Source organism: Spea bombifrons, chromosome 12 (assembly GCF_027358695.1).
Source record: "Spea bombifrons isolate aSpeBom1 chromosome 12, aSpeBom1.2.pri, whole genome shotgun sequence".
NCBI lineage: Eukaryota > Metazoa > Chordata > Amphibia > Anura > Pelobatidae > Spea > Spea bombifrons.
The window spans coordinates 13,787,741-13,813,608 of NC_071098.1; the positions used below are offsets into that span (position 1 = coordinate 13,787,741).

Below are 25,868 nucleotides of genomic sequence, written 5' to 3' on the forward strand. Positions count from 1 at the left end.
GTATGTATTGGTTAGCTTTTACCTTTGCAAAAACGTAAAACTTTGCATCCTTAATTTACTAAATCTTATTTAGGATTAGTCTGTAATATAAAATTCAAAAACACGTAAGTAAAAAAAAACTGACATAAACAGGACTCGTTCCATTTCTAAAAAAAGGTTAACGAACCTAACATTTTAGAATTGTTGGCTTTAAAAAAGACAGAGAATGGCGGAGGTTCACTGATGCATGAATGAGCTGCAGGTGCTTCCTTCTAATAAGAGTCCTGTGGGAGAAGGTCTTTTCGTAACGCAAGAAAAACAAAAAAGTTTTACTAAACTAATTTTCAAACATTAATAAAGTTTACACAAAGATTTGTTATTTATAATCATTCTGTATATTACTGGAAAATCAATATAACCCCTGTCTTACAAAATACATTTACAAGAATGTTTTATTTTAATATGATCACAAACACTTATATATTCATTGATAATCAAAAATGTATTAATGTAAATGGAACGTAAGCATTGAAATACATTAGTTTTACTCAACATATTCTGTAATATGCGTAACATGGCTTTTTTCCTATGTGTACATTTTTCTGCAAATGTCTTGTGGTCAGAATATGTAGTGATGTCATCTACAAATCGGGCACATGGGGTTTATAAAGGCTCAAAGAAGACATCCTCTACTTTACTTGTCAAGTTACTTTGAAAGGTTCAAAAAGTCCCACTGTCAGCTATCAAACAGTCAAACTGTCTACTTCAAAGAGGAAAAATTCTAACCTCCTGTCACAGAACATGCACTGTCAAAAATGTAAGTTTTTTTTTTTTTTGTTGTTTACCAAGAATGTGTTCGGTTTTGCAAGTCAATTAACTATTATAACCAGGCTGGTTTAATTTTTAAATCAAGTACATAAATAAAGTCATATGTTAATACATTATATATAGTGTTTTTCTGCAAATTTTTTTTATATAGGATTTTTTTTATATAGGAAATATGAAAGTTTCTGTTCTTGTTGAAGGCAAGCACTATTTACAAACGTAATAATTGTTTCAATGAATCAAACAGCCAAATAATTGTAGATTTTTGAGCTTTCTTTTGGAAAAAGTTAAAATCAGTTACTTCTCTGAAACCATTTATTAGCAACATCTGAAACTAGAATAAATCTACGGTACGTGATTTAATCTGAATCTAGAGCATCAAATCTTTGATTAATAGGGCGTCAGCAGAGCGGTAAGATTCCTTTTACGTCGTTGTTTTAGCTAATGAATAAGACTGGGGGAATTTATAAAGTATATTACAAAACCATGTGAATGCACCACTGAAAAAAAATTAACAATGCACACTGGCTCCGAAATACTAAGCAGGTAGGCAAATGAATAATAATATAGAACATAATAGTAATAAATTGCACAAGTAGTGAATGCCATACAGAAATCCATCAATGCAGACGTTCAAGGTGATAACTAGAGGTGGCCGTGATAATTTGACCATTCCAAAGAACCTACATTGGAGATGAGGGCTAACAGAAACACTGTTGTTTAATGATATGTAGCTAAGCACTAGGTGATCGTCATGTATTTGTGATAAATTCATGTTGTCGTGACACAAAGATTTAACTCATTCAGCTCACCCCTACTGCAATATCACTGAAGTGGGGGGTGGTGGAGTTTAGGCCAGTGGTCAGTGCTTTAAACACTGTCATTTTGTGTTAGTGTACTCCAGCACCCATCTTTTCTTCATTTTGCCAATCAGCTTTGTTAAATGCTTTGGCGTGACATCATATCCAGGCACTGCTGGGGATAGATGGGGATAGATATTCTATGCTTGGTAGGCACAGACCTCCATAATGTAAATGGGTCAGTTACAAGGCCTAAACAGCTTATTTAAAAGTCACCCATTAGGGAGCTTGATCTCTCAACAGTGTAATCTGCTCTCGTAATGCAGTACCGGGGCCTACCACCCCCTCTAGCTTTAGGCCTAGGCCAGAATAGGCCATTGTTCCCAGATAGGTCTTTGTCAAAAATGTATTTAATCTTAAGAATTTACATGTTTCAGTTATCATTACAGAGGCTTCAAGTTTGTCTTCTAAGCTTAACATACATGCTACTGGTTTTCCTAGCTTTCATTATGTTATAATTTGACTTTCCAACTAACTATTATTCAAACATGGGGATTGTTTAAATCCCTTACATTTCACATAATGCAGGGTCACAGACAAGTTTATGTCTGTCAAGGATTTGGCTGCTGAGACTACAACCCGTGGGTAAAGCAAATTTATATGGCCTAGTAATAATATCTTCCAAAAACATATGATATTTACAGGCTTCTTAAGTCAGCTTAATGCCCACTGTCATTTATTAAAGGGCATGACCATCTGCAGAAGAATATAATTACGTAAAAAATGATTTATACGTGATAAAATACCTGAATGGGCTAGAGTTTCTCTATAATACCAATAGTTATATGTTTAATTACATTTAAAGAAAGCAAAATATGCTCCAGGGACCCAAATTATCCAGTATGAGAGATGGTCAAGATGGCTGTATTCTTCCTTGCTAGCATTTCTTTGGAAATGCTCCTTTTCCTTTTTGTTCCACTTCAAGTACTGAAATACAGAGTACTATTACTAGCTGTCCAATTTATTATGTTGGTTATTATTATGTCAGGCCTTCAAAGCAGATAAATACATGCTTGTTGCAGTATAAGGACCCAATTGTATAATTTATCAAATAGATAAACTAAAAACCATTACTTAACCCGAGAAAGTATTGTTCCTATCCAAAAAATGTTGGTTCCTTAAAACGCATCAGTATTTGTTTTAATTGTTTTGATATGGAATAAGGAGAAATGATGAACAGAATGATCCTTCTGAGATGTATGAATACCCAGTAGTTAAGGGTATCATCTAAAGCAAATGATACTGGGCTGAAGCTGCCCTTATATCTGAAAACATATTTTACTTTTAAAAACAATCTTTCAGCTTTTATTAAAGAAACATAATACAATCTTCTTATATGCCGGTTTTAATAATGTTAAAATCATGATAAAAACATCTTATGAATTTGTTTTAAAGTGTTAACTTGTGTGACCTCAAATTTGCATTTGTGGCACGTTTCTTAACTCATTAAATGATTCAGTCCTGTACCTACATTAGGCACGTGACACAATTCAGCACATATGAAAACAATATGATCTTACTAATATTATGAGTATCATGTCACATACAAGACGATTATTTAATATTTATGTAAAATAAAGGTTTCATGTATCACCCAGCTTAAGGTGAATTGCCTCATTTTAAAGGAGTAGGGAAAAGACTAGTTTGCAATCTATTACACAATCTACCAATTGTGGGATTCAGTATGCCATCTAGAATTAATTAACACTTTGTTTGTAAAGAACAAATCAAATCGACAGTTTGCATGAGTTTCTGAAATGCAACTGACATATATTGATACAATCAACTATTTTCAATTTAATGTACCGGTAATATGCAGAATACGCCACATCTCTGGTTTCACTTTGTGGTTTCATGTTCCAATCTCAAAGATTGAATGCATATAAATAAGTACATCAAGTTCTAACATGCACACTACTAACATACATATCACCGGGGTCATTGGTTTTCACACCATCAATGTGCTTCCTTTGGGATTTTCTGTATATGAGATAATGTGCTAGTGTTATAAAGGTTGGTGAGATACTGTACCCTGACTTGGTACTCCCACCAAACGTTGCTTCCTCCTGACGAGACACCAGCGATTAACCCCTCCAGCGCCAGACAGAACCAGAGTTGCAGAGAGAAGGGGGGATGCCGCTGCACAGGAGCTGCGTTGGTTAGCTGAAGCTTAGCTACACAGTGTGATCATAGCAGCCCACCCCAAGCATCAGACAGCACTCGTGTTGAGGAGAAAACAGGACTCAGTTTATTTGGAAACACACCAGTATTTTAACAGTACAAGGGGGTAATTTACATACAATAGACACAGCAAAAACCACACAAAGTTCTCCATCAGGTCCTCTTTGCACACAGCTCAGTATTTGCACTCAGTCCACCTCAGCTCGGTAGGGGGTCGCTATTGTAGTCTGTGGGGAGGATGGCAAACAGGGGTGGTTCCCTGACGTCTTGCTAAAACCTGCTGGATATCAGATCCAAGTGCAAATACGGGCCATGGAGCTCTCTGTCCTGTAAGTCCTGACCCAATGGAGAGTGAAACCACAAATAAACCCCCTCCCAAAATGCAAGCGCCCCAAATCTGTGTCTGAGCTCCACAGTCTTTAGGCTCTGGTACTTGGGGAAACACGACACTCTGTACCAGGGGGGAGAAGTAGTCCTAATGGTAGTCCTAATAGTAGTCCCTGTACCCACCTCCCCAAAAACAGAACTCCTTCCAAGGCCAGGGCCCATAGTCTGTAGGGAGAAAGCTGGCCCCCAGGCCCCTCCAGGAGCCCAAGGCATAGAGCCTTCCGTGAGACAGTAAATGTTTCTAGATTGCAAGAGAAATCTTGAGTGAGTATAGCTGATTTCTCTTCATGTCTATCACTGACTTATAATGCCTATAAAGAGTTAACATGATTGCTTAGAGGCTGAAGCCATCCCTGTAGTCATGAGGTCCTGACTTCCTAGAGATCTGAAAATCCATTGGAAGAGATAAAAGAACTGATCCAGTAATAATAGGTCAATAAGCATACATTTAATATTTTTTGCTATTTGATGTTTTATTTTTATTTCTGTTTAGTCATTAATTGTGATATGTTGAAGTACTTGCTAATATGGTTCTGATTTTTTTTACTGCTTTCATTTATGAACTTGTGTGTTGTATAGGCCCGAAAAAAAACAAAAAACGAAATTTAAATGTATTCAATGATTTTTAAGCTTTATATTTCTGTAGTTTATATGCATATACTATCACTATGCTTCTCAGTTGTAAGCTTGTTTGAGCCGGGCTCTCCACACCTTTTGTTACCATAAGTCAAAATTGTTATATGATGCACTATTTGTTATTTGCTGTTTACCTACTCTACTGTATACTGATACGGTGATTTATTATCATTAAATGCCAATAATAATTCTACTTGCATAATAAACCTTTACACATAGAGCATTATGGATCTCGAGACTCTGTCTGTCGATACAAACATTTGAACATTAAAACATGTAGCTTTTGCTCCAACCTCATAGTTCTGTTACGTCATACAGAAAATTGGCCATTTTCCCAGTTATATTTTAAGTTTAAAAAGGTACTTTGTTAATATTTCCATTTTTAAATGATCCAATAGTTAAAATAAATGTCTCAGAGATCTGCTTTCAAGTTGAGTTTGAATTTTAGTATGATTTGTAGGATTTGTTGATTTGTCTTTTCAAACATTTTTTGAAACTAAAATAATTATTTAATTTATGTATACAATATAATTTTCCCTTTTCTTATGCTCTGCTGAACCCAGATGGTTTTCTAATCTTTAGCTAATTCGAATACACGTGTAAAAACATTCAACATACTAATTACTTACTATATCACTGCATAGAACAATCATACTTATCATGCGTTGTGACACACAGGGCACACAGGACTTGCTGCCCTAGGCCTGTATAAATTCTCTGTGGAGGAGGGAACTCATTGGGGTCATATTTGTGACCCAGCGACGGCAGTGCAAGAAATCGCACAAAGCAGCTCTAAAGATATAGGCTCCATGCAAGGTGCATCTTATTACTGGTGGGGGCAATTGACTTTGGATACACTCACAGGTCAGAAATTGCCAGTCCTCACCTGTTACCACAAATACTGTTTGTTATATTGCTATACATTTTTTTTTTAAATAAATCAAATAATATAGAGATATAAAATATAAACCTGAAAGAAAAAAACAAATGTATTCTTTGTATTTCAAATTATTTTTGGGTTAATTTTGAAGTAAAATGTAAGCATTTTTAATTAATTAAATGTCATTGGAGTTTGAAGACTATGATGCTGGTTTGACACACTGCACTTTTTTCAGTTATCTTTTGCAGAGGAGCTCCAGGGGCTTCTAGGTACATAAGTGGGCCCTTCAAGTTGGCACGCGCGTGAGGCTTGTTTACATTCTCAGGTGCCAATTGCCTTTATAAGTGCAATACACTGGTATTGCATTTATAAAGACTATTGGCACATGGGATAAAATGCAATACCTGTGTATTCATTAGTAACCAAATAGCATCGGCACTAATGGTAAAAGAAAAAAAGCTCAAAACTGCAACACAAACAATGGCACTAATGGTAAAAGAAAAAAAGCTCAAAACTACAACACAAACAATTCATATATCATTATAATAAATTAACATCAATAAATCATTATAAGAGCTCATACTAGCTTTTTTTGGAAATAAAACATCATTAGCTCTCAATAAAAATGGTTGCCTTTCAAAAGTTGCTAACAAGGAGAAGTGCTGATTGGGAAAAAATGAAAATTTATTAAAGTATAGGCCAGTCAAACTAGTAGAACAGGACTAAATGGCAACCTAATGGCAACAAAAGTATTACCACATTTTACTCGATTATAGGACAAGGTTTTTTTCAGAGCAAATTAAAATAGAGGTCTGACCACAAGACTAAGATCCAGAACCATCGCAGAGCTGCAGGGGACCTGGATCCTCCTCTCTGGCAGCCCGCATTGCGCACAGACAACCTCCGCTAATGCTGGCACTTCCTCTGGGGCTTCTATGATGAAGCGCCAGCATTACATGACCTTCCGGTGCTCTACCATAGAAACCCCGGCAGAAGTATCGGCCAGCAACAGAGGTTGTCTGCGCGCACCGCAGAGATGTTCACCGGCTGCCAGCGCTGCTCTGGGAGCAGGTGAACGTCTGCGAAATGTGCATAGGCATCCTCCACTGTTACCCGACACTTCCGCCGGGGCTTCTATGATGGAGCACCGGCAGAGGTTGTCTGTGTGCATTGTGCAGACGCCCATTTAAATTTTTTCCCAATTAGCACTTCTTCTTGTTAGCAACTTTTGAAAGGAAGTTGCTAACAAGGAGAAGTGCTGATTGGGAAAAAATGAAAATTGATTAAAGTATAGGTGCTCTACCATAGAAACCCCGGCGGAAGTATCGGCCAGCAGCGGAGGTTGTCTGCGCGCACCGCATAGATGTTCACCGGCTGCCAGCGCTGCATGGGACCTGGATCCTCCTCTCTGGGAGCCGGTGAACGTCTGCGCAATGTGCATGGACATCCTCCACTGTTACTCAACACTTCCGCTGGGTTTTATATGACGGAGCACCAGCAGAGGTTGCATCGTGCAGACGCCCACCGGCTTACCCCACTTGACACCAGGGAGTCTGGAGCGCAGGGTACAAGTCTAGGGATGCATCGGTAAGTCAGGGGGGCATATAGGGGAGCAAAAGGCATTTCTGGGGAGCAGAGTGGCGTATAGGGGGGTATAAGGCATATCAGGGGGCAGAGTGGCATATCAGGGGGGTATAAGGCATATCTGGGGGGCAGGTTGGCAAATAAAAGGAAATAAAAACAAAAAATGCATTTTTCTGAATCATGGTTTTTATTAAATATGAACAAATAGTTTACATGTGAGTTAATATTTACTAATAAAACTTTTTTCTTATAGGGGAGTCTTATATTCTTTTTTTTCTGAATTAATATTCAAATTTGGGGGGTCCTCTTATAATCCGAACAAATACGGAATAATTATTCTAATTAAAATAAAAATGTACAAGAAGTATAGAGTTTTCTTTTGTCGGATCTTTGTATCTTGCAATATTATTAATATTCTCACATACATATGTACTTTATGTACACCCACAATCTTACCTTCATATATCTGAGTCATTAGTTAACCTCCTTCTATGAGTCAACTATTTCCTTATTTTGTATTCATTTGTTGTTAATACATTTGTTTTCTTGTACTTTATGGTTAACTTACCATCCTTTGTACTCTTTCTTGTACTGTTTCTGTCGCTCTCTGCAGATATACAATATATATATATATATATATATATATATATAGAATATATATATATATATATATATATATATTCTATATATATATATATATATATAGAATATATATATATATATATATATATATATATATATTCTATATTTGTTATGTAAACTGTGATTGCTGTAATTACTCTTCGCTCTGATCACTTGACCTACACAGACCGCCCATTCAGGGCCCTAAGGACTGCTGCGGTTGTAGACTTGATGGAGTCTATCGTACCTGAAAACAAATAGGTAAATGCTAGGATTCTATGCCAACACATGATGGTATAGAAAGTCAGTTTGTGTGAAAAAGTAAGAAGGGGACTTTCGCAAATTGAGCTCTGCGCTCAAAACCAGCAGTTGAGTTCATTAGTTACATTCAATGTCCATTATCCAAGTTATTCACATATTACAATAACTAAAAAGTATAGCATTTTACGTTGTTTGAATTTCCTTTAATTTCCCCAAATCACTCTTTGTTGCGTTTGAATCTGATTTTCAGCCTGTGTGTTCTAAAAACAAGCTTTGTTCACCTCTTATTAGACACTTTCAGGGGGCCACTTCATCAGAATTGTATACGTGCGAAGGCCGCTCTCATTTTTCACTGTGAGAAAATATAGCCTTTAATTAAAAAATAATATATATATATATATATATATATATATATATATATATTATGATTGTTAACCGCAATCTCAGACATACCCAGATTCCAGCATGTACTGGTTGGCTGGGCATGATAGGAGTGTGATTGCTGTCAACAATCATATATAAATTAATATTGTTATTATATTTTTTGTACAATTTTGGTGTGTAAACCACACTTTTATTAAAAGTAAGTAACACACCAAAATTGGACAAAAAACATGACAGGAGTGTGATTGCTAACAGCCAGTAGATGCTGAAACCTGACTAGCTGCCCCCTTGTGTATTGATGCTGCCAGCAGTATGGCGTCTGCACATCACTTACAGCCACCCTGTGCCATGCCCCCCACTTACACATCCATGCTATTACACACACACTCATTCATTCATATACTCATTAATTTACAGGTTCATTCCCTCAATCACGCATACTCATTCAAACACCCTCCCCCACCCCCTAACCTGCACTGCAGCTCTCTCAATGCCGCTCACAGACTTCAGCAGGGGCCGCGGCCTCCCTCTGGGTTCTCTTGTACTGCACTTCTCTTGTACTGCACAGAGGAAGCAGGAATGGAGCAGAGTCATGTGATGTCACGTACATTCACGTGACTCTGCTGGGTTCCGCTTCCTCTGTGCAGTACAAAAGACCCTCCCACAGGTAAGCAGGGCCCTTGAGATCCCGGTTGCCCTGGCTGCCAATCTCACGCAGGCCGCACCCCGAGGTCCCACAGGCTGCATTTGACCCGCGGGCCGCATGTTGGACGCCCCTGGACACTTGTTAATGAGACACTAAAATGATCTGTACAGCTTCTACATCCTACCCTGCCCTAGTCACATTTTTTCACTGGTAGTACACTTACACTACCTGTAGTATGGGAGATGAGTTCCAGTCGTCTGTTTCTGGCTGCTAAGGCGTTAACATGGCATCAACAAGCTTGTATGACTATGCTTGTCACTTCTCCTTGTAAATGCTGAATGACCGAAGTGAAAAAAGTAAAGAAAACCCCACAGGCTGTTGGAGCCATCAATAACATCCAATTTCTAGATTGTTAGCTTACGTGCAGGGCCCTCTTTACCTAATGCATAGGTTGGTCTCTGACAACTCAGCCAGACATACTACTTCCATGATGCTGGCTGAGCATCATGGGAAGTGCAGCAACAGTAAAGCTGCAGATGCTAGCTGTGAACAAAAATTCCCATGATTCTCAGGCAGCCAGGTGTCCACCATAATTCTGGCCAAGTATCATTGGAAGAGTAGTCCACAGCAGCAGAGATTTTTTTAAATGAAAAAAGGCTAATGTTAGCCTCCCTCCCAGGACCCTTATACACTGCCTGTACACACGCCTGCCCATAAACACACATATACACATACACTGCCTTTACAAACACATATACACTGCCCTTACACACACCTGCGCATAAACACACATATACACGTACACTGCCCTTACACGCACACATATACATGTACACTGTCCTTACACACACACACACATACACATTCACTGTGTTTACACACACATATACACTGCCCTTACACACACCTGCCCATAAACACACATATACACATACACTGCCTTTAGACACACACACACATACACTGCCTTTACACACACACATACACTGCCCTTACACACACACATATATACACATTCACTGCCCTTACACACACACATATATACATATAAACTTCAATTACACACACATATACACATACACTGCCCTTACACACACACATATACACGTACACTGCCCTTAGACACACATATACACGTACACTGCCCTTACACACACACATATACACATACACACACATATACACATACACACACACATATACACATACACTGCCCTTACACACACATATACACGTACACTGCCCTTACACACACATATATACACATACACTGCCTTTACACACCAGCTAACAAATACCTATACTGCTCTTACACACACTGGCCCATACACACACACAAACATACACATACACTGTCCTTACATCCTTTCTACCCATCTCTTACCTCTTCCACCATCCTTCTGCCTTCTGCCTCCATCCTGTATCCTGCGATGGGAGCGCAAGGTCTGTCTGCGATCTCCCAGCTAGTCTGCAGGCTTCAGCTGCTGATCGGGTGGCTGTGCACGCCCCCGCACCTGCACCTGAGGTGAGTATCCCTCTCGCCTCGCCCTTCCTCTGCCCCTGCAAAGCGGGACAGAGGAAGGGATGGTCGGGACAGCAGGACAGAGGTATGGTAATGCCTGCTAAAAGAGAGCACAAAAATAGGTTGCAATGGCACCAAAATGGATAGAAGTCTAATTGTTACTGCTTACAATACCAAAGGGTTTTAGATAAAATTATGTCTGTTCTTAAAAATTAACAAAACTTGTTATGCTTACAACAATGTAGTTCTCTGAAAAGCTCTTATTAATAATCAAAACAGAGGTTTAAACATGTAATGCTGCAGCAAAATTGACGCTCTCACATACACAGGAAAATGAGAACATTTTGCATTGATAATTAAGAGTAAAAAATAAGTTTTATATAGGTGTAAGACTTAATATAAGGGTTAATGTGTAAGGGGGGGTTCCCATTAATCCTTTTTAAGATATCAGTGGATGAATCTAGTCATTGCCTAACCCAAAGAGACACACAAGGTCCTGATTAAATAGTTTGACTCATGAGACTCAAAGGAACCCAAAATGGCATAATTAAGTGACTAACTATATTGCAATATTACTCAGCTTTCATTTCATAGCAGTTTCTATGTTTGAAGTCTGTGGGGGATACTTGGTATATGCATTGCTATCTGCTGCAAAATATCATACGTAGTAATATTTAGAAACTAGGAAATTCTCGAAAAGGTCGCAAAAACATATTTTCTACATTTATTAAGGTTTTCTTAATTCAAGTGCACAATTTTTGAAAACAATACAATTTGAAAACAAGAATATCATTTTAAGTGTTTTGGTGTAATAGAAATTTAACTGCAAAGGTTTTAATACTTACCGTACTTCTATTTTATTAAAGTATACTTAATTATTTCCCTCCAAAGTTGTTACTGCTAAAACGTTGGAGGAAGTTCTTCTGGAATGTACAGTATATATTCAGTCTTAGAATTTTTGAACCAGGACAGAAATATACAAATTGTTCTGCGAATATGTTGGTCCACTAAGACTAGAAAACAGAAAAAATGCATATATATATATATATATATGCATACAGCTTCTTTAACTGAGATGTATCTAACGTAACTGAATGTATTTTCCACTGCAGAATGTGGGTGGATTAATTGTGATAGATTTATATCTCCCATTCCAATTTCATGGATTGGGGTGCTTCACATAGCTAGGAATAAAGAGAATGTATTTTATTAAATGGGCTTTTGCAATTGAGTATTTGATGTGATTATGGATTAAAAGTATATAATAGGTTTACTATGTCATTGCACATAGGGAAAAATAGCTGTAAGTACCTAATTTTAGCTGCCTATGAAGGTTTTCAATACCTTTTCTGTTTATCTTGGTTTCAGGTATTAAGAGACTTCATTGAGTCAAAGTGCCACTGAATTTCACAATATACATGATTAACAATAGCATTAATATTTCTTACAGAAGGAGAAGAGGGTCCTGCTTGTACCATCTTATAGCCTGTATGAACCTACAGTCTATTATAATGTCATTCTCCTGATTTTATTAGAATTTATGCAGGGTCAGTTCAGCTGTGGCACATTCAGGGGCAGCGGTGGCATAGGCAGACTGCTTACAACGTTAATGTCTGGCTTAGTATATAGTAATGGGGGTTATGCTGCACTACTGTCAATGTCTGCCTCAGTGTATAGTGGTGGGAATTACACTGTACCATATCTTATTAATTTATTAATAATTTAATTTCTATTTTTTTTCCAGTTGACATACAGTGAAATAAATATTCCCGCCAACATTATAAACAATTCTGTCAAGAGGCGAGAGGACAAAAGAGACCAAAGAGACTTGGTTTAGTGTAGAGTAGAGTTCAGTGGATTCAGAGAGAGATCGAGGGCAGGAGGGACTGTGAAGATATTTCATCTGATAGCTTAAATTTTAGCATTGAAGTAGGTGGCAAAGTCAGAGGCATTAAGGTTAGTGGAAGGGGTAGTGGTGATAGGTCAAAGAAGGGAATTGAAAGTACTGAAGAGGCGTTTAGGGTTTTGAGACAGGGAGGAGATGATGCGGCTGAAGTAGGTTTCCTTAGCGAAGGGAGAGCAGAGTAGTAGGAACGTAGCATGAATTTATAGTGTAGAAAGTCACACATAGAATGAGACTTCCGCCAACTATGTTCAGTAGTGCAGGAACAACATTGCAGGTGTCAGGTTACAGTTGTGTACCAGTTGTGTACCAGGGTTGAAAATGTTCATGTTGTGAAGAGCAACATGCTCTACATTCTCAAGAGCAGATGTGAGGTTGGAGTTATAGAGAGAAGTAGCACTGTTATGCCAAGAGATAGGAGGGAGGAAAGGGAGTAAATCGCCTGAGAATTTCTAAAGGTTGAAAGAGCTAAGGTCTCTGGTTAGGCAAAGTTGCTGGGTGGGGGGGTAGGAGACAAGTTGAGAGAGCAGGAAGTGGTGGTCAGAGAGGGAGAAAAGGGAAAAGATAAGTTAGTGAGAGAGCATATGATTGAAAAATTAAGGTCCAGGATGTGACCATCATCATGAGCAGAGGAGTTAATGAGTGGAAGCCGTAAGGAGAATCAGTCAAGAAAGATGTTAGCAGGGCCAGGGGGGATATAACAAGTAGATGGGATTAAAAAGTCGGTTGAAACTTTTTCTTAGGACTTAGTAATCATGCAGATGCTAACAACAGAAAGTTAAGATTACTGCCCCTGTGGTATATATGTAAGGTGGTGTCCTAATACATTTGTATTTCCGTTAGTGCATACTAATCAGTAAAATGTGCATTCTATTTAGTGAAATATGATGGTGCAGTAAAAGTTATTTGGTACTGAGGCTGCAAAGCTTCCCAGGAAGCCTTAACGCCTATTTGTGAAACTTTCCACACCTACACAATTCATTAAAAATAAGATCCTTTTGAAGATTTCAAACTTTGTTTTCAACACTCCTGTTCAGATTATTACAAATGAAACAGTGAAAATTGTTACTGTTTTTATACAATATTAAACAGGAGTTTTGGTTTTAGTGTGATCAATCATGCTTGAGCAGTATGACTTCCAATAATATTACAAAATAATATGCATGCGAAACATGCTGTCATTTGCTTATGAAATGGAGTGCAGCAACATAACTGTCCACATTTTTATTACAAATATCATTGATGGCTTAACCCCTGCCGTACCGGCGTTCTCGTACTGTGTCTTCCCTTGAACACTGCATTTTTATTTAAATATTTCAATTCCGTGCTCGTGATTTGCTTCAAAGCGATCACGTGCACTGAATTGAGGGGGAGAGGCTGCTACGGATCGCTGGGGACATCCAGTGGATCGTGCATCATCGATGACGTACCTGCTACGTCCCGGTCTGTGGGTGACACCCAACCAGGAGGTACCAGGTACATCACCGGTACGGAAGCGGTTAATGATGATTTTGCCATCTTGATTTCGTTTTGGTTTTCTATTGTGCTACATTAGAAATCTGATTACAATCCATCTTCCTACATCCTACAGTCCTTTTTGGAACCCAATTTTTCTTCCAGGTACCCTGTAGATGCAGAAAGCTACCTTACAGTTTTAATGCTCTAACATAATAGAGGGTAAACCCCAGTGACCTAATTCTGTGAGAGGAGCTCAGGTGACCATGTCTAACGCATATTTTTTAATTTCAAACATTTCTTAAAAGTCGCCTCGTTGAATGACCCGGAGGTCAATAAGATGAAAATGCCACTGTTCCACAAAAGTAATCTTCATGATCTCACGTTAGTCTCTCATACATTGCCTATGCGTGCAGTTGTTCTGGTGCTATATCATCTGGAATTCTGATTCTTAGTCCTTTGATGGTCACTCTTCTGGTCGCCTCCTACTTGTTTCTGACATCTTCTAGAGTCCTGCTCAAATTTGAAGAGCCAGCCAAATTCTTATTGGTGCTCTAGCTTAACCCATAAATATCCCCTATAAATTAAATTGTATAGCCCTAAACTTGGATTCACAGACAGCCACCAAATGAGCATATGCTATTTAAAATGCATATAATCTTGTCCCCTGATCCTTCGACAGACAAGCAAGGAAACAAAGTGTGCTTTCATGGCTATAAGGAAGGTTAGCAGTTCGTAAGATAAGTTCTAAAAACTGTAGTACCTTCATTTTGTTGTAATCACTACTATACTATAAAACAATCAACAAAACCAGTATTTTTTAGGTTTTCCTGTGGTTTTTTTTTTCCTATGCCTGCAAGAACTTTAGTGGTTTTTGAGGAAATTGCCACTGCAAGCGGGAAGTGTTCTTCTGCATTCTCTGCATGTTTTTTCCTTTTGGAGGCAACGTTTGCTCATCACTAAACAGAAGCCATTTGGCCAGGAACAAATGTAACTCAGTAGTCGTGGCATAGATTTAGATACATCTTTCTTTTATCTAGATTTCAAGTATATATAAGGCAAACACGTCATTACATTTTCCTAGTACATTTTTTTTAAGAATCCAACCACAAACCAGGTGCAATGATTTCACAACTGCTTTATTCAGAGCAAAAGAGAAGAATTGAAAGTATCATATGATACTGACCTTCCATCTGAGAAAAGAATTTAGAAACTAAACTGAGACAGAACTATTAAAAATATATACCATGAGATAGTTTGAAATCTATTTTTTGCCTGTCCAGTAAATTAAGAAAACGAAACCAAGTTTTTTTAAGGCACGAGCAAGGTTCCTCTTAACATTTATAATACATTTTAGTGCACAATATATGGATTACCAAATACATTTTATAGGTATGGATGTTGGATTACCGTAATGCTTAATTGAAATCCACCCTTTATAGTATCATTAAAATAATTAAATTTGTTTAGTTTAAAATAAGTGATTATTTACCTATGGAAGAAAGCGGCAAAATGAGCATTATGTTGTAGAAACCATGTAGAAAACTACATTTAATTTTGTTTTGTTAACTACATTGGTCATCTGGCGTCTTTTCATACAGTCCAAGAGATGGCAGTGTAATCTTTGCTTTCTAAGTGTATTGAGCTTGTTCTTACATTACAAATAAATTGTAGGGAAAGACCTACTGTTTTTTCTGACTCAAAAATCTGTATTGCCTACACAGTTTACTTTTTATTTTACAGACCTTGATAATGACCATTATAAAGCCATATTCCTAATCAACTTTAAAATTAGTACAAAATCATTATAATTAATAAAAATAACATAAAACTATTGGTTATTGATAATATTGTGGTAGGCTGACAGCACCAAAACACAATATCACTTCTGCACTGTATATCTTTTATTTGTCCACAGAATGGCATCACCTGGCCTAGGCTGACTAGGCCTCGGAGGCTGTTAAGACAAGGAGCTTGAAGATGGCGATTGTGGAGGTAGTTGCCTTGGGCAGCGCCAAAGGAAAATATACCACAATCTTTACAACATGTGAAAGTCATTTTTAACTCATCTTGAGCATCATGTGAGATCCCCCTTCATATTTTGGCCTTCTCGTGTCAAATAGCATCCAATTCTCATTCAGACAAATCCACTTTTAGCCAGGTACCATAATGGAAAGAGTGGCTGACAGCAAACAGATTTCCTCCAAAAAACTTTCCGAAGGAAGTTTCGTACCATATTTAAATTCCTTGCAATTTTCTGCAAATTAAAGTGGATTTAGAGATTTGTGAGCTTCTGAAATCATGGTTTTAGGTTCTCAGAAATCTACACAAAGCCACATCTCACTTTCTATGTTCCTTAAGAAGGCAATCACAATAAAATAAGTTTCTGTTGAGCTCAAGAGAGGTTATGCGAAACATCCATTGTTTCCAGTGTTTTGTCCCTGCTTTATAAGTTTCTGTTTTTCAAATTATATCATGCAGAAAAAGAATATGCAAATGCATGAATAATCCCTTATTAGAATTATTAGCAAAAGGTTGTTATACACTATTTATAACATAGCAGTGTTTAATAAACAAGTATGATGATAAACAAGTCTTTTTGATTCATTTGTACAAAGCCAACATTTAATTCTAACATTATATATCACATAAGAATAACAATAAGATAAAAAGACTATAATGTAGATATATGGTGAAATAAACATTGCTTAAATATGTAATCTAGGCCTAATAGTAGCAGGTATATAAAAATTTGTGTATTTGTGAGAATTCATGAGACTGTGTCAAAACCAAGATTCAGTATTTTAGGACCATGGTCATGGGAAGAAACTCAAGATGAGTTCTTTTTTCACTATTCCTTGTGTGTAGGGACTATGCAGTGACCATGGTCTCTATGACAAGAGAAGAGTTCCCAGAACCATCTTATGTTCACCTGGCAGTGGCTGGATCCTATATAGTTCTTGTCTAGTGGGGTTAACTCATGTTTAAGATGAAAGTACAGTCATTAGTGCATGTAGCGATGTTCTCCTATGGGTAAGGTCTAGGCATTGTTCAATGGTGGACATGAGGACATATTGCCATCCTTCAGAGGTGGCAAAAGCAGCGGGGAATGACAACTTTTGGTATTCATTTTAGAATGTATTCAGATTGTAAATAACGATATGGCCGTATTTTGTGAGCACGAATACAGTAAGCTAGTTCGGTATGGATACTCAATTTAAGCCATGTGTCTGGTGTTCCCCTGGACAATGCAGCTCTCTGATGTAAAATAATTAAAAAAATGATGATTGGTGAAATGCGTGTAGTCACAGAAAGTAATGATTATCTAGAAATAAAAATGTTTTCGAAAATATGAAGTTGCCATAAAGTGATGTGATGACTTGGCAAATTGCTATTGGAGATATGGACCTACCATTTTAAATACTTTAGATAAGCAATGTAAATATTTGCCTATCTTTAGTTGCCTATGGATAACAGAGAAACATGTGTTACCTGTGTTCATACTAAGGTTTGGACAGCTACTAAAATGATTTCAATATCATTTAAATAGGGTTCATTTTAATGTTAAGTACGAAACTTATAATATGTTCTGAAGGAAACTTTTAGGCCAGATAAAGCTATAAATAAAAATGAACAATTTGTTGATATTAAGGCAGTAGATGGGACAATCTTACCAGTTCTACCATTACCCTTGTTGTATCAGAAAACCAACAGATCCCATTGAATTAGATAATTATTCCGTTCATGTTTATGTCAACAAAAAGGCCATTAAAGGTTATGCAATGGCTAACATCTGACTAACTAATTATTTAATCTAATACAGATAAAAAAAAAAATGGAAAAAATAGTTACTTTTTTTCCATGTAATTGTAGGTTAATTTTAAGGTATATTAAATTACATTTTTTTTGCTCATATGGATTATTAAGTATTTCACTAAAATTACAGTGATTAAACATCTATACTTGAAAGGGAACTCATGGCTCTTATATACCATAAACAAAAGCATCATGGTTTCTTTAATAGCAGTGAAATGTAAAGATTAATTCAAACGGACATTCCGATATCAAACTCAATAAGTTTTATAGTACAGTTTATATTTGCTTGTGCCTGAATATAAATACAAAGTTATACAGAAAAATGACTACTGATTCATATTGAGAACGGAGACAGCTCAAGTTATATGTGTGAATTTGTGAATAATTTAAAACAATAAAAACATTAGATTAAGAAATGAAGATAAACATAATAATGCAAATTTGAAGAATCTCTAAAATGTGCCTAAACAAAAAGTAATTTTCTATCTATTGAAAAGCTGAGGGGAATGGTATAAAAATGTAGAAATGACGGCAGTATTATGCTCACGTATATTTCAGCGTATTTCATACGGTAAAAATGATAGGTTTGCACGCTATATCAAAGGCTAAATACCTTTGGCTTTTTACAGTATCAGAACCTTTAAACTTTCAATGTGCACTGCGGTGTTTGTTTAAGCAAAGCACTCGATAAACAATAGTTGACACTTCAAACTACTAGATATAAGAACACCTAGCAAACACGTTTATTTAGTTTGCGGTATTGTTGCGTTCGACCTACTATTTATTGACGTATTGATTTAAGGTTGGTTCAGAGTATTTCATTCTGCAATGGGAATGCAAGGAAGTAAATGTTGTCACCCAAGCAGAGAATTGAGCTACTGGATAAGGCAGCCAGCAACCTCAAGTACTCTCCCAAACTCAGGAAAGAGACACTCGAAAACTAAAACTAAATACTTCAACCAGTGACCAAAACCAAGGAATGCGTGTACTTATACATTTCCTGAAATCCGGGGGCCATTGTGTACCCAGCAGGCTTATTGCAAGTAGAGAACATATTATTAATAGCATTTACATTTAAACACAGATTATGGGTAAAAGCGGATATGTCACTTTAGTGGATCCTGCGTTTCGCATGGCCTAAGTATTTGTAATTGTGCTAATTAATTTAAATATGATCTTACCAAGGCCCATCACAACAGTTTATTTAAAAAGAAAAGTTTTATAGGTTTTCAAATATAAATGATACAAATAGAGTTCTGTGAGTTAGTAACTATCATGTAGATGTTTGTCCCGCCATTATATACTTTTCTATTATTAATGAAATGTATGTATTCAGAGGAAGTGGAAAAAATATATTATAAATTATAAAAATAGGCATGTTATAGCATTTTAACTCTGAAATGTGGCCATAAAGCCAAAAATACCGAATTATTTGAAATGAAATGGCTTATATATACCTAGGAACTTTTTGTATGAGCTGACCCTGAGACTCTTGAAATAATACCCCTTTAATAGTCCATTGTAGGCTTTCTATGTAGCTATTCAACAAATGTGTTACTCAAATGGCTCTAAAACCAGTCATCATGGAAACCTTGACATGTCATTATTAAATGGTGCACTTTATTGGGTCACCTGCATTCATGCAGGGTTATCAACCATAACATACTAGAAGCAAACGCATCAACTGAAAGTGTAGAATATGAAGTCGCCAGGTCCAGGCAGTGTGAGCCTGAGATTCTGCCCCCTTACCCTGAGATTGGGGCAAAAATCCTGTGACTCAGGGTCAAACTCTGAAAGTTCCCAGGCATGGGCTTATAGATAAAGAATACTTTGTCAATTTTAACACCTTTAGGAACAAATACGACACTCCAATATTAAATATCACTTAAAAATGTTTCTAACCTGAACATTTCCAGCCTAGACCAGTACAGAAATAGGTTTTTCTTTTATAGGAAAGAAGTAGACTATATTACATGGACACATGGGCATACCCCACCAATGAAGAATGCATATGAAACCAAATGTGAAAGGCTTGGATTCTCATCCTTACTTTGTCACAAGAAGTTGAAATACAATCACAACATATCCATCAGAGAGTGCTTCCTAACTGTAGAGATTATTATTATTCCATAGCAGAAATACAACTCCATAGCAGAAGTACAACGAGGAAGAATTTAAATTTGTCTATTAGGTGCGAAGATCCAGTGACCATCCTATGCAGGAACCTTATACATGAAATTGCTTGGGGATGGCTTTGGTGGCAGAGGCAGATGGGATGGCATATCTGTAAAACCAGATCTCTAAATTAGATTTAGAAATAAAAGATCTTTGAAAATAACAATTTAAAGTAAAGTAAATCACAATTTTCAACATTTAAGAAAGAAATGTCAGGCTTAAAAGGGGCCAAACCATGTTGAAAACAAAACATGTAGAAAATAATTATGTAAAGGCCTATGAATTTTAAAAATATATATGTGTACACTCTCTCTTTAACGTGTAGCTTGTTCAGGATCTCCGTAAATATTTGAAATATTTTACAAGAACCAGTTTAACTAAATACTATTTAACATACATTGTTTTCGAATCTATAATGAATGGAATAGGCACGTAGCAGATTAAGAAATAGTATTTTAATCGTATCATAAGATATTATTTAAAGCTGTACAAAGGTACGGTAGCAAAGCACCAGAGGATACTGATAGCAAAAGAGGAGTTTCCTGATATGTCTTTAATATCATTGTTTCCTACGTATGCTTTTATTTGCTTTCAGATATGCCTTCAAAGATATATTTCACACCATCAATCTTTAAACAGTTCTGATTTCCTATGACTCATTCACAACAATGCTATCTGGTTGGAAACAATTTATTAAACTTTAGCTTGCAAGTTTGCAGATGCTGACTTCAAAGAGAAATAACATAACCTTATTTTATGCAAGGCTTTTTTTAGTATAATGAGAAATATTTTGCTCTCCTTTATTTTGGTGACAAGCACCATAACAAATTTTTATTCTTAAAGAGGGTTTACAATGTTGCTATTTACTTATAAAACTCAAAGTATAATCCTGCGTTCCTCAAACTTTTGTCCCCGTGACCCAGTGCAGTAAAATCACATACAGCCACAACTTGGGCTTATAGGAGAGGGGTAGATAGTGAGAAGGGGGAGAGGGTAGATAGTGAGAAGGGGGGTAGGCAGAGGGTAGATAGTGAGAAGGGGGGTAGGGAGAGGGTAGATAGTGAGAAAGGAGGGAGAGGGGGTAGATAGTGTGAGAAGGGGGTAGATGGTGTGAGAAGAGGGATAGATTGGGTTGGGGGTGAGGGGGTGCTTAACAGATTCTCACACCGGGGCCCTGAAGCTTTTAGTTACGCCCCTGGCTCTGGTGACATCCAGTGATAGATGTCTCAAGAAGCTAGATGGAGCATTCATGTTAGATGGGTGATGGTTTCAGAGCTGTGAAAGGGTTGTGTGGATCAGGGCACAGGTGTCATTTAAAGAATGTGATAGGTATCTTCTTGTAGTCACAGTCATCAGGTAAATATCATGTGTTTTGCTAATCATTTTCAATATAGCAGTTTGTACAATTACTTTAATAGTAATTTTTCACCACCTTTTCTTTGCACTTTAAATATAACATTTGTCACTATAAGTGTCTTTCGTCTGCTATCTGCTTCAGTCCTATTTTAATGTTTAATACATATTGGAGTCCACATTGCATGAAGTTGAATGAACGTCAGATTGTTTATTAAAAAATAACATTTGTATTATGTACACTTCTTTCAGATGCTCAGAAGCACTTCTGTTCTAGCCAGTTGGCTCTGAAATCAATGGATGTAGCGGCAGCCAATCACATGTATACACTCTGTACTGGGACGCTTTGCTAGCAACCATGTTCTGGGATGCTGTTACTCCCACTAGTTATTTTATTTATTAATTAATTAAAATTTATTTTGTGGGGTGCAGACATGTGACTTCACATTAGACATGCCCTCATATGTAACTTGCAAAATTTAAGGTTGGATGAGCTTGCAAAGAACTTGCAGGTGACAGATCCCCAAGTCTGGTCAGTTGAGTTAAGCCTTAAATAGACACAAATTGAGTGTATTTACTAAAGGGATAGTTGTTGGGAGACAACAGGACAGTTGTGGTTTCTATTCTTTGACTTCACTATACATTATTAATGGAAGACCTCAGTGAGCTTCTGCTGGTTGACCTTATATAATGCTTAAATAAGTGATATTTCTTCAAAGTCTATTTACTCTTTGAATTATGCAGGGCCAGCTCAGCCAGTCTTGCTGGAGAAACATGTCCCCTCGTACTGACTAGTGAGGTAGATAGTTAAATCCCCAAATGGCTTGAAAACAATCCTGCCAACTCTCCCTTTAGTGAATAAAGCTCCTTGACTTTACTACGTGATGACGGTCCAACCTCAGTGAGCTGTTGCTGCAGGAAGAGCTTGGTTCACCTTGAATAATATATTATGCATTATACAGGTTCATCTCAGACATTTTTGTTGGAGAAGTGTGTCAGTATTGGTCTTTCATAATAAACACAAAGTAGGGTAGTTGAATCTGCAACTAGAAAGGTTGAAGCCCAAGTAGAGTTGTCACATCAAAATAATAGCGCATGAAATAGCTGATGCTATCTTGGTTGTGATATTTTATACCAGGTCAATGTATTTATTGAATAATATATTTGATTGTTTTCTAGCTGTGACATCATATCATAAACAACATAACCAGTCCAGGCCATATCTTGGGGTTCGAGTGAAGGAACCAGTCAAAGAACTCTTGAAAAGAAAGAGAGGAAATGTTAATGGTGGTAATGCTGAAACACCCATGGTAACATATCAATGTACCTAAACATATCCTATAACATATTATTATAAGGTGTAACTGTAACAAAAATCTGATAAGAAAAATGAATACCATAACCTGGCTTTTATATTCTCGTGTCACTTTATAATAAATACATCACAAATACTGTCAATGTATAGATATGGGGCATTCTGTTAAAGTTGAATAATTATTAATTCATATGCATGTGTTGACCCACTTGTGATGGAAAATGATATGCTTTGGACAGAGGAAAAAGAACCAAGGATAATGACTCATGGAAAAGGGGAAAATATTTATGCAAAGTTTAAATCCTGCATGGTACCTGGTAAAATATCCACACAATATACTATCAAAAAATCATTTTACTATGTTCTGAGATATTAGAATCATTTAATGGAACTAAAAATAATGCAAGAAAAGTTAATGCAAAAAAAATTTTAATTAGCAGCTAATATAATTACTTAGTTGATTGTAAGATAATTTGTCACATCTAATGTTTATATAATAACCCTATATGACCTTGATGACTAGGGTCTATTCACTAAAGAGGTTGCAGGGGTGTTGGAAAAAAAACTCCAGTGACCTTCACCTGCAAGAAGGGATAAGTAGGTCCATAATGCATGGGTAATGTGGATGAGTTGTTAAAGCTCTGCTCATTTAATTATACATTATACAGGGCAGATCTTGCAGGGGGAGCTCACTGGAGATTGCCATTTTTTATCCATAGTGATATCAGGAAGTTAAAATGTTCAATTCTCTTTAGTGAATAGGCCAATCTGTCCATTGGTAAATGACGGTGTGGTTAAGCATTTAAAATACAACCTTTACTCATTTTCCTTCTCTCTGTTTAAATTAACAACTCAATTTTCTTGCACCTTTGTGTTTGTTGCCTCCTGTTTAACTCTTACCAACTTTCCAACCAATTCCAAACAACTCCTCTAATTTCTCACAATTAACATTTTTTATTCTGCCTATCATCAATCTTAGCCAAACTAGCTGTTGCTGTGCATTGCTCGTAGTGTATTAGTGCTTTCCTTCATGTCTATCTTCAGAAGAAGTACTTTGTACTTGTATGAAGTACAAATAGGGACTTCCTAATTCACCATCAATGCACATTTCCTCAAAAAAACATGTTACTGTTCATAAGTAACTAATACATATTTTAGGACTTTAAGGCCTTGTAGAATGTTTTGAGAATGCCGTGTAAATAAATGATTATAAAATATACTAACTCTCAGAATTTTTAATGTTTACCTGTGTTCTAGGTCGCATCAACTTACCAGTCATTTCCTTCCTTCACCCCAGTAGGTAATGAACCTTTTTTATATAAATAATATACATTTAATGACTACTGTTGAGTCAATTTCAAACTGTGCTTACCTTTTCTTCCAGTTTCAAATGTTACTGATTTGTCCTATGTTGACACGGAACTTACCACATCCCCACTCCCCATCCACGACGAGGGAACCTTTTACACAAGCTGGATTTCTCAGCCACCAACTGCAACATTTCAGCCAATAACCCAGTGGACAGCATGCCCAGAATATATTTCACATGAAACAGTTAGCTGCCCGTACACTGGAGATATGTACGTCCAGCCAATGTGTCAAGGATATACTGTGGTTGGACCACCTTCTGTGCTGACGTACACTTCACAACCACTACTAACAAACTTTGCAGTAAGCAAAAACAATATTTATGATTCAAACGCAGAATTTGAATGAGTACTGCTTGGGATAAGCATATGGCTCCGGAATCTAGGACGAGATTGAGGACTGATAAAAGTTTGGGACTTTACAGCAGTTGAAATGGAAAGACTAGATGGGTCGAATGGCTCTTATCTGCTATCAGATTCTATGCTTCTATGTTTAAAAAAACCTCCCCAAACTGTTATATATAGTAAAAACAAAAAACAGTATTATTTATTGGATTGATTAACAATTCGGCCTAATCAGAAGCTGTCCCAGATCCCCATTATACAGAACATTTCTTCTCAGGCAACAGCAATCATTGTAGTCCATGTAATTGTATTGTATACCACATCAGTAAAAAGCGTCCTAGGCAGTTAAACAGTAGTGACAAACATGGTGAGTTGGATCAATTCCAAAAATAATCTTGTGCAAAAACCTTAACAAAATAATGAAATAAAAATTTAGAATAACTTTTTTATAAAATATTATACATTTGAATAAAAGGTTCAAACAGCTGCAGATGCTTAGATAACCACTATATATAAAAGTATAAAAAAAACCTTCATTTTAGTTGTGTTTGTCCAGTAGTATATTAATACAAAAAATGAATATTGCAGTTTGTGGTAATGCTTTTTCTTGGATTAACATTTGTTTTTTTAAGACAACCCCCTTTGTGAACCCGGAAATAAATCCATTAATGAGGTCAGCATTATATTCAGTATATTTCAGGTAAAAAAGCTTCATGAAAATCCAGAGAGGCAAGACAAGGATACCAGATTTTTTCACAACAAATTCTGAAGCTGGGGATTACTTATAAAGATGAATAGAGCATATAAACTGGTTGGGTTCTCCATTAATGTAAAGCAACGGCATAAAATTAAACTATAATAGTCATATTAACACATGTTGGACCTCAATGCGTGCTTTGAATCTGTGCATAGTATTGCCCTAACTATGGCTAAAATGATTTTGTCTGTTCCCTTTTTCCAGACAAGAAGCACCGCTCCAGGCATAGCTACCCAAATTGAATATACAGAGCAACAAACACCATTTACCTATTTTCCATGGGCCCAACCAATTCCCACTCTTCCTGCAACAACCCACACAATACCTTACCAACCAACTCCAACCCCATTCCAAGGACAGCAGTTTGTCCCCATACCCATTTCTGTACCGGATCCTGTACCGCAAGAACAGAACGATACAAGAAGAGAACTGAGCAGTATGCCAATCGAGAAGTTACTGCAAGAAGATGAAGAAAATGATTCTTATGCCATACATCATACTCTTTCAATCGCAGGCCTTTAAATGCCTTCACACCTGGGAAACTGTGGAGAGGAGATTTTGGAATGCTGTTTATAATAAGGAATGTTTGTAATGTATTAATAAAGTATTGTAGGAA

General features: G+C 36.8%; 1 protein-coding gene across 1 annotated transcript; it reads left to right on the plus strand.

The window, feature by feature from the left end:
• The first annotated feature begins 694 nt into the window (after positions 1–694).
• Positions 695–25,868, plus strand: POU2AF1 (POU class 2 homeobox associating factor 1). The gene is made up of 5 exons (XM_053451407.1): positions 695–796; positions 22,648–22,778; positions 24,041–24,083; positions 24,168–24,454; positions 25,457–25,868. Exons 1-5 carry the CDS (start codon positions 781–783, stop codon positions 25,772–25,774), a joined length of 795 nt encoding a protein of 264 aa, XP_053307382.1. The 5' UTR covers positions 695–780; the 3' UTR covers positions 25,775–25,868.

Bases quoted from the DNA above. Each gene is read 5' to 3' on its own strand.
- POU2AF1 (XM_053451407.1), top strand. The intron at 22,779-24,040 runs GTAACATATCAA...CCTGTGTTCTAG, and splicing joins GTAATGCTGAAACACCCATG to GTCGCATCAACTTACCAGTC. The intron at 24,455-25,456 runs GTAAGCAAAAAC...CCCTTTTTCCAG, and splicing joins CACTACTAACAAACTTTGCA to ACAAGAAGCACCGCTCCAGG.